The following is a 9,725-nucleotide window of genomic DNA, read 5'->3' as shown; positions in this document are numbered from 1 at the left end:
TGAGCGACGTTGTGTGGGGTCACGCGGTGAGAATTGGTGGCAGCAGTGGGATTCGGAACCTGGGGGCCGCGGATGTCCCGGCTCTGACGCCGCACTGGAGGTCTCACACACACAAGTGAGAGATGGTGGGGGGCAGCTCCGAGTGTTACCCTCCTGAAGGGTCACAGAGGGATCAGAACAGGCCTGAGCGACGTTGTGTGGGTCACACTGTGAGAATTGGTGGCAGCAGTGGGATTCGGAACCTGGGGGCCGCGGATGTCCCGGCTCTGACGCCGCACTGGAGGTCTCACAAACACAAGTGAGAGATGGTGGGGGGCAGCTCCGAGTGTTACTCTCCTGAAGGTCACAGAGGGATCAGAACAGGCCTGAGCGACGTTGTGTGGGTCACACGGTGAGAATTGGTGGCAGCAGTGGGATTCGGAACCTGGGGGCCGCGGATGTCCCGGCTCTGACGCCGCACTGGAGGTCTCACACACACAAGTGAGAGATGGTGGGGGGGGGCAGCTGCGAGTGTTACTCTCCTGAAGAGTCACAGAGGGATCAGAACAGGCCTGAGCGGTCTGCTGAAGCGAGAGGGAGCAGGACCGGGACGCAGCTTCTGAGCTGAAAGATTGCTCCCGGCCCCGGCGACCTGGCATAAACTTTCCTAAATTACCAGGAAACCCGGACCGACGCTGAACAGCTCGTCTTATCCCTGGTACAAGGTGTTCACTCACCTTGCAGGTGAGACCCGTTCCTCCTGCCGGCTCACCCTTCATAAGGATGCAACTCCTCGCAATCTTCAAGAGATGCCCGCGAGGAACAGGGGGGAGGGGAGGGAAAGGATGAAAACGGGAGGAGGATAACGTGGACTGGAGGTGCTTCCTCTTGAGTGTGTGCACAGGACGAGCGTGGGATACAGGGCGCGCCCGCTGCAGCCGGCTTATCTGCCCGGCCACATGTACAGTGGCGGTGGACGGGGTAACGGGCCTGCAAGCTGCACCCTGGGTCCACAGGACGAAGTTTTCACCCCCTCCCCGGGCCCTTCCATGCCCTTCTCGGTGTCCCCCGCAGAAGTGATGCAAACTTTAATCCGGGTCCCCGGAGGTCTCAGCTGGAATGAATCTGGCAGGCTCCTCCTCCTCCTCCTCCTCGCTTGCGCCTTTCAGATACCTGCAGTCCCTGAACGAGGAGTCCCCCCGAGCCTTTGTGCACGACTGTCTGGGGTTTGCCCCCCACCCCCCCTCACCCAGACCATTGCCGTTCCCTCTGGAACCCGATTCACGTATCATCATCCGGGTGCGACCGGGGTTGGCGCTGTTTGGTGATGATGCCCTCTGCCTCCACATGGGCTGTGAGTGCTACCTCTGCAGCATTACCGGTCCTGGCCCAGCTCGAGGAGCAGGAATCAAGCTCAGGTCTTCTTCATGGCAGTGGACAACACCACTGTCGAGCCACTAGGCTGCACCAGGGTAGGGACTTCCAACCTAAGTTTTTGGATGAAAGCATTGATCATGGAAAGTCAGCCTGAAATAGCAGGGGGTGCTGCAGGGCAGGAGTGAGGTGCATTGGCAGAGCTGTGTGTGAGGGTCTCAGTACTGGAATAGCAGGGGGTGCTGCAGGGCAGGAGTGAGGTGCATTGGCAGAGCTGTGTGTGAGGGTCTCAGTACTGGAATAACAGGGGGTGCTGCAGGGCAGGAGTGAGGTGCATTGGCAGAGCTGTGTGTGAGGGTCTCAGTACTGGAATAGCAGGAGGTGCTGCAGGGCAGGAGTGAGGTGCATTGGTAGAGCTGTGTGTGAGGGTCTCAGTACTGGAATAGCAGGAGGTGCTGCAGGGCAGGAGTGAGGTGCATTGGCAGAGCTGTGTGTGAGGGTCTCAGTACTGGAATAGCAGGGGGTGCTGCAGGGCAGGAGTGAGGTGCATTGGCAGAGCTGTGTGTGAGGGTCTCAGTACTGGAATAGCAGGGGGTGCTGCAGGGCAGGAGTGAGGTGCATTGGCAGAGCTGTGTGTGAGGGTCTCAGTACTGGAATAACAGGGGGTGCTGCAGGGCAGGAGTGAGGTGCATTGGCAGAGCTGTGTGTGAGGGTCTCAGTACTGGAATAGCAGGAGGTGCTGCAGGGCAGGAGTGAGGTGCATTGGTAGAGCTGTGTGTGAGGGTCTCAGTACTGGAATAGCAGGAGGTGCTGCAGGGCAGGAGTGAGGTGCATTGGCAGAGCTGTGTGTGAGGGTCTCAGTACTGGAATAGCAGGGGGTGCTGCAGGGCAGGAGTGAGGTGCATTGGCAGAGCTGTGTGTGAGGCTCTCAGTACTGGAATAGCAGGGGGTGCTGCAGGGCAGGAGTGAGGTGCATTGGCAGAGCTGTGTGTGAGGGTCTCAGTACTGGAATAGCAGGAGGTGCTGCAGGGCAGGAGTGAGGTGCATTGGCAGAGCTGTGTGAGAGGGTCTCAGTACTGGAATAGCAGGGGGTGCTGCAGGGCAGGAGTGAGGTGCATTGGCAGAGCTGTGTGTGAGGGTCTCAGTACTGGAATAGCAGGAGGTGCTGCAGGGCAGGAGTGAGGTGCATTGGCAGAGCTGTGTGTGAGGGTCTCAGTACTGGAATAGCAGGGGGTGCTGCAGGGCAGGAGTGAGGTGCATTGGCAGAGCTGTGTGTGAGGGTCTCAGCACTGGAATAGCAGGGGGTGCTGCAGGGCAGGAGTGAGGTGCATTGGCAGAGCTGTGTGTGTGTGAGGGTCTCAGTACTGGAATAGCAGGAGGTGCTACAGGGCAGGAGTGAGGAGCATTGGCAGAGCTGTGTGTGAGGGTCTCAGTACTGGAATAGCAGGAGGTGCTGCAGGGCAGGAGTGAGGTGCATTGGCAGAGCTGTGTGTGAGGGTCTCAGTACTGGAATAGCAGGAGGTGCTGCAGGGCAGGCGTGAGGTGCATTGGCAGAGCTGTGTGTGAGGGTCTCAGTACTGGAATAACAGGAGGTGCTGCAGGGCAGGAGTGAGGTGCATTGGCAGAGCTGTGTGTGGGTCTCAGTACTGGAATAGCAGGGGGTGCTGCAGGGCAGGAGTGCGGTGCATTGGCAGAGCTGTGTGTGAGGGTCTCAGTACTGGAATAGCAGGGGGTGCTGCAGGGCAGGAGTGAGGTGCATTGGCACAGCTGTGTGTGAGGGTCTCAGTACTGGAATAGCAGGGGGTGCTGCAGGATTATAGGTGCTGTACTCTGTTTAAGTGTCTGTGAATAAAAGGTAAGAACGCTTGATCCAAGGCTTCATTTTCCTTGATTCATTCATTACAAGGATCCGAGACCTCTCTAGCGCTACACCGCCCCCATATATGGTTATTCACCACTAGTGTCTACCGTTCATCGTCTCCACTTCCTATTGGCCCTTGCTGTACTTCATCTGGCCATAGGGAGCAGATGTAAACCAGACGAAAGCTACAAAAGCAGTGCAGAGTCTGCATCAGGAGCTCTGTGGGATGAGACTTAATATAACCTCAGTGCTTGCCAGACTGGAAGATCGGGCATCTGAAGGGAGGACGTCATTTCAGGTGGAGGAGAGCAAAGTGATGCGCGTTAGGGGAAAACATTATCCCAGCCACAGGCCCACGATGCTGAGCTCTGCATTGGGAAAGGAGCCTGGAGTCCTTCTGGACAAGACGCTGAAATCTGGAGCTCGTGCAGAGAAGGAAAAGCAAACAGAATTATTTAGAAAAGAACAGAGAATAGACGTGGGAATAAAATAATGTCTCTAGCCATTCTTTCAAAGCACCGCGTGCAGTTCCGGTCACCCCCACCCCCCCATCTCAGGAAAGACACAGAGGGAACAAGGGCGACCGAGATCATACAGGGGATGGCCAGGACTCCCCCCCCCCCCACTGTGACGAGAGGCCAGGCAGGGTGGTGCTCCTCAGCTTGGAGGAGGGATGAGGCCCTGGGAGGATTTTATGCCCATGGGCTGCTTCCCCTCTCTGGTGACTTGTGCTGGTCCCCTGCAATAACGCAGTCCCTGCAAGACCAGCCCTGCTGAGAGTGGGGGCCCGGTGCCCCCGGGAGCCACCCCCCGCCGATGGCCCTGCACGCAGACAGCAGCTACCCCCCCTCCCCTCACCCCCTGGACCATTGGCAATGGCCTCCATGGGAGGAAGAGAAAATAGGGAACACTGATCAGAGGAGATTCCCTGAAACTCTCTGCCACCATCCTGGCTCCCAAGCTGGCAAAGCATTTTCAACGCACGTCTCGAGAGGATCCCTTTACCCGATTCTGTTTCGGTTTGGCCAATACTGTGGTGACACCTAAGGAAGGGAAAGACCCTCACCTCTTTATTAAACCGTGATATAAAGATTTTAGCAAACATTCTGGCCAGTAGACTTAAAGATATTGTGCCTGTGCTGGTGATTCGCCCTGCTACCATAATGTACAGCGCTTATCCTTAAAAGATTAATGTGCAGGTTATTATATGACAGAACGGTTAATACTTCTTCTGCCCTGTTTTTTCAAACCATTGTGTGATGTTCAGTTCTGCTTCTGTCAATCTTATAATTCTTACTGTTAGAACTTCAATAAATATTATTTCAAATGCTTAAAAATGTTTTTTTCAGTCAATGAACATTTATGTTGTGGAATTTGTTGGCAGACAATGTAAAAGCCAGTAGTATAGCAGAGTCCATTCACAGTTATTAGCTCTTCTTATGTACAGGATGAGGGGCTCGATGGGTCCTGGGTGTGACCCGGCACGACACTTCTTATGTTCTTATGTACGGGATGAGGGGCTCGATGGGTCCTGGGTGTGACCCGACACGACACTTCTTATGTTCTTATGTACGGGATGAGGGGCTCGATGGGTCCTGGGTGTGACCCGGCACTTCTTCTGTTCTTATGTACGGGATGAGGGGCTCGATGGGTCCTGGGTGTGACCCGGCACTTCTTCTGTTCTTATGTACGGGATGAGGGGCTCGATGGGTCCTGGCTGTGACCCGGCACTTCTGTTCTTATGTACGGGATGAGGGGCTCGATGGGTCCTGGCTGTGACCCGGCACTTCTTATGTTCTTATGTACGGGATGAGGGGCGCGATGGGTCCTGGCTGTGACCCGGCACTTCTTATGTTCTTATGTACTGGATAAGGGCTCAATGGGTCCTGGGTGTGACCCGGCACTACTTATGTATGGGATGAGGGGCTCGATGGGTCCTGGGTGTGACCCGGCACTTCTCATGTTCTTATGTACGGGATGAGGGGCTCGATGGGTCCTGGGTGTGACCCGGCACTTATGTACGGGATGAGGGGCTCGATGGGTCCTGGGTGTGACCCGGCACTTCTTATGTTCTTATGTACAGGATGAGGGGCTCGATGGGTGCTGGGTGTGACCCGGCACTTCTTATGTTCTTATGTACAGGATGAGGAGGTCCATGGGTCCTGGGAGTGACCCAGCATGACACTTCTTAATGTTTTGATGAGAACAGAGACAGGGTGCAAGTGATAAAAATATTGAAATACTTGTAAGACATCAATCAGGCACAATAAGAAAAGAAAGCTGTAGAACAAGAAGCCACACTGTAAGGCTACAAGCGGTGGACTGAGCACTAATAGCTTTGGGCAGGAGGCAGTGAATGCCATGGCCTTTGGGTCCTCGCCAGTCTTCGCAGCTGGCCAAGCGGGACTTTCCGAGCAGCCCCGCACCCGCCCCGATGCCTTTGTTTTGGGTGTCTGACCTTCTCCTCACCCACGTGCTGTTCCAGAGAAAAAAAAAAACAAGCCAGGGGGAAGGGGAGGGGGCGGAGCTCTGAGAAGGACAAACGCCTGCCCCGCCGAGGGACGGGGGCAGCTTATCCCGGGGTTTATCTCCGGCGTAGGGAGGATGCTCCAGATCGTGCCCCCCCCCCCACCCAAATTCGATCCCCACGCCGCCCGTCCCACACGTGCGCGCAGGGCGCCCACTTCCTGGCACTGACGTCACGCCGCCCCCGAGCCCCGCCCCACGGCGGCCAGCCAATGGCGAGGCGCTTCCGCCCCGGGCGGCGCTATAAGAGCAGGTGGGCCGGCGCGAGCCTCACTAGATCCTTGAACGTCGCGGAGCTAAGGTGGGGGCCCAGCGCAGTCACGAGCCCAGGTCCCGAGTCCCGCCGCCGCCTTCTTCCTGCGCCCGCATGTGCACCAAGATGGAGCAGCCCTTCTACCACGACTCCTCCTTCCTGGCCGGCTACGGGCGGCCGGAGCCGCTGCTGAAGCTGAGCCTGGCCGAGCCCTACCGCGGCCTGAAGGTTCCGCTCCGGGCCCCGCAGCCCGAGGCGCAGGGCTTCTTCCCGGAGGGCGCCGCCTCGTCGTCGTCCGCCGCCTCCTCGCTAAAGCTGGCCTCGCCGGAGCTGGAGCGCCTCATCATCCAGAACAGCAACGGCGTGATCACCACCACCCCCACGCCCGGCCCCCACTACTTCTACCCCCGCGGGGTGACCGAGGAGCAGGAGGGCTTCGCCGACGGCTTCGTCAAGGCCCTGGACGACCTGCACAAGATGAACCACGGGGCGCCCCCCAACGTCTCCATCGGGCTCCCTGCCTCCCCGCCAGCCGCCGGCGGCGTCTTCGGGGCCCCCCTGCACCACCAGGAGCCGCCGCCCGTCTATACCACCCTGAACAGCTACGACCCGGCGGCGGCCCCCAGCAGCAGCAGCAGCAGCTCCAGCTACCCCTCGGCCACCATCAGCTACCTGCCCCTGCCGCAGTCCTACTGCCACCCCCTGCCCCCGCCCGCCCGCCTGCCGGTCTTCAAGGAGGAGCCGCAGACCGTGCCCGAGGGCGGCGGTAGCCCGCCCGTCTCTCCCATCAACATGGAGGACCAGGAGCGCATTAAGGTGGAGAGGAAGCGGCTGCGCAACCGGCTGGCGGCCACCAAGTGCCGCCGGAGGAAGCTGGAGCGCATCGCGCGGCTGGAGGACAAGGTGAAGGTGCTGAAGACGGAGAACACGGGGCTGGCGAGCACGGCCAGCCTGCTGCGGGATCAGGTGGCCCAGCTGAAGCAGAAAGTCATGAGCCACGTGAACAACGGCTGCCAGCTGCTGCTCGCCGCCAAGATGCAGAGCTACTGAGCCGGAGCGTGGGCTGCGGACACCGGGCAGAGCAGGGGAGGCCCCCTCCCCCCTGCAGAGACTGAGCGAGCCCCCGGGGCTGGACGGGGAGCTCCGGCCCCCGGGCCAGGGGGGGCCCCCGCGTCGCGGACATTTCCTGCAAGAGTTTACACGCCTTCAGGCTTCTATTTTTGTACTCGTGTGCGTTCTCTGCTGGTACCAGATGACACTTGAGAGTGGACTTTAATGTATTTAAATGCTCCGATCGCGCCGCATTGGCTGGAAAATGCGGCCCTTCCGGTACTCTGGGGCGGGGGAGGGTGCAGACGCTGCACGGACGGGGCCGAGCCCTGCTCCCCCTTACCCCCTCCCCCCGGCACCGGCCGGGGGCACCTAAGCACTTAACGGTTGGATGCTGTTTCTTGTAAATGTTCTATAAATGTGTCTGTGTTTTTTTTATTGAATTTATTTAAGTAAAAGCCTTGTTCTGTACTCCCGTCTGATGGTGACTCCTTGCCTGGGGGAGCGGGGTAGGGAGGGAGGGGGACGGGACGTGCAAATCCGCTCCGGCCCTGACCCACGCCTAGGGGCCGCCGCACTTCCGCCTTCCCTCCGCTGACGTCAGGGGGCGGGGCGTGCCCGGAACGGCGAGCGCTGCGCCTGCGCTGGGGGCTTTTCCTGCTGACGCGGCGCGGGGGAAGCGCTGCCCATATATGGAGCTGTTTGTGACGGCTGTGACGCGGACTGCCAGGGCTCTTTTTCGGGAATCCCCTCCCACGCTGCCGGGCAGAGCCTGGGTTCGGGGTGGGGGTTCCCGGACCGCCGACGGATTTTTCTTTTTTTGTTTTTGTTGTTTTGCTCTCTTATTATTTCTCCCCTCTCTGTCCACCCACCCGTGCGGTTCAGCTGAGCTCTGACCCTGATGCCCCGGGAGCTTCCGTACCCTCTGCTGGGGGAGCGACTGCTTCTCTGCGGTTATTTGCTCTCCCAGCAGCTGCCCGGGCCCCTTTTCATTGTTAAAGGTCAGGGAGAGTCGGACATTCCTCGCCTCGGCCAGGACCCTTGGGGGTTGGACTGGGTGCCCCTGGACGAGGAATGTGAATGCCATTAGTACCTCGACCCATGGTACCAATAACGCTTGCTTGAGTAATTTATTTTGGGATTGGGGGGGGGGGGTGGGATAGGAGTACAGGGGTGACCAACCTGGCTCTTGTCGTGTCTGGCAGGTAACTGAGAGCATCTGCAGAGGAAGGGGTCAGAGCAGACATGATCTATTCTTGCTGCCCGTTCCAGCTCCAGTCCTTTAATGCCAAAACAGAAGGAGGGGCTGGAGTAGGGAGCAGACGGGGGGCGGGGGGGGGGTGTGTTTTATTCTCCCTTCATCCCTGTTCTGCCCTTCTAATCCTGCCTGTAGCCAGCAGCAGTGGAGGACAGAGGCAGGTCTGGAACTCACAGGCCCGTAAAGAGGAGCCAGCCAGCTGCCTGTCACAATCCCTGTTCTCCCCCCCCCCCCCCCCACACACACACACTCTCTTTCTGCCTGGTGTAGAGAACATGGCCCCAATTCCAGCAGAGGGGAGGAGGGAGGCCCCAGGAGCTGTGGCTAATGACAGAATTATTTGTGGCAAGAGAAAGAAGTGAATGCCGAGGAAGTAAGGGGGTGAATAGTGGAGGGAGGGAGGGGAGGGGGTGAATGCCAGAAGAGCTGCCTACAAAGGCACAGATTACTACCTAGGGGAGAGGAGGAAGGGGTTGAAATGCTGAGAGAGAAAGAGACACAGGGCAAAGCATAGGAAGTGAAAAAGAGGGAGAGGCTGGAGAGAGCGACACAGGAAGAGAGGAGGGGATTCCTGTCCTGTGCATTGCGGTTTCTTGGCTCTCGGTGCATTAGTGCTTGGCCGCCCCTTGCTACCGACCTCCTGCAGGAGGGAAATGAAAGGGTTGAGGTATGAGCCAGGGGGCACTGGGGTAGCAGCCGAGTGAGAGGCGGCCACGGGCGCTCCCGCAGTCTGAATGCAGGGAGGAGGGGGCTCTTTCTGGACTTTCCTCCTGGGCATCCCTCATCTTCCATGGTCAAGGCCCGAGTCAGCCTCTACCTTCCATGCCAGCCGCACCCAGGAAAAGGAAAGCAGAGTCCGGGTTAGAGACCTGGCCTCACGATTTCCCCCCATTGCTTACAGCACGAGGGGGGGGGGGGGGGGAGGGGGAGGTGGGCCCTGACCAGGACCCTCAGCTGCCGGCTTTGTGCCCCGGCTTTGCAAGCTCAGAGCCCCCGTTTCTCCTGCTGGGCCCAGACCCTTTGGCTGTCTCTGGGCAGAGGCCTTTAGGAGAAGCTCGTGGGCTGCCCAGGCCCTGCAGGACGCGGCTGTGCAGGGGTCATGGGACGGGAGAGGGCAAAATCAAAACAGTGAAAGGAGCCACTGCCCCTTCAGAGATTTGCACCTTCCTGCTCTGCCCATCCCAAGAGGGTCCCAGGTGGTGGGAGCGCTGCCCACAACCAGAGGCAGGCACTGCCCCCCTCTCTCTCTCTCCCTGCTGCATTCGGTAAATCAGGTTAATTAGTGCTAAGGCCATGCCCGGGGCACCCCCCCCCCCCTGCTGCCAGTTAATCCGCCGGTGACTCTACCGTCGCACCCCTTCTAATTACCCTGCGGTGCGGACGCGCGTCAGACACACGCAATCCAATTAATGCACCAGGCTGTG

At 58.9% G+C, this 9,725-nt stretch overlaps 1 protein-coding gene across 1 annotated transcript; it reads left to right on the top strand.

Annotated features, from left to right (window-relative positions):
* The first annotated feature begins 6,004 nt into the window (after nucleotides 1–6,004).
* JUNB (JunB proto-oncogene, AP-1 transcription factor subunit) lies at nucleotides 6,005–7,514 on the top strand. Its single transcript, XM_029585132.1, has one exon. The coding sequence runs from the start codon at nucleotides 6,108–6,110 to the stop codon at nucleotides 7,041–7,043; it is 936 nt and encodes a 311-aa protein (XP_029440992.1). The 5' UTR covers nucleotides 6,005–6,107; the 3' UTR covers nucleotides 7,044–7,514.
* Nucleotides 7,515–9,725: the final 2,211 nt, after the last annotated feature.

This window comes from Rhinatrema bivittatum, chromosome 19 (genome assembly GCF_901001135.1).
Source record: "Rhinatrema bivittatum chromosome 19, aRhiBiv1.1, whole genome shotgun sequence".
Taxonomy (NCBI): Eukaryota; Metazoa; Chordata; class Amphibia; order Gymnophiona; family Rhinatrematidae; genus Rhinatrema; species Rhinatrema bivittatum.
Note: the sequence above shows the minus strand (reverse complement) of the source record. Positions and strands in the feature narration are given on the sequence as shown.

Bases quoted from the DNA above. Each gene is read 5' to 3' on its own strand.
- JUNB (XM_029585132.1), top strand. From the start codon at position 6,108: ATGTGCACCAAGATGGAGCAGCCCTTCTACCACGACTCCTCCTTCCTG.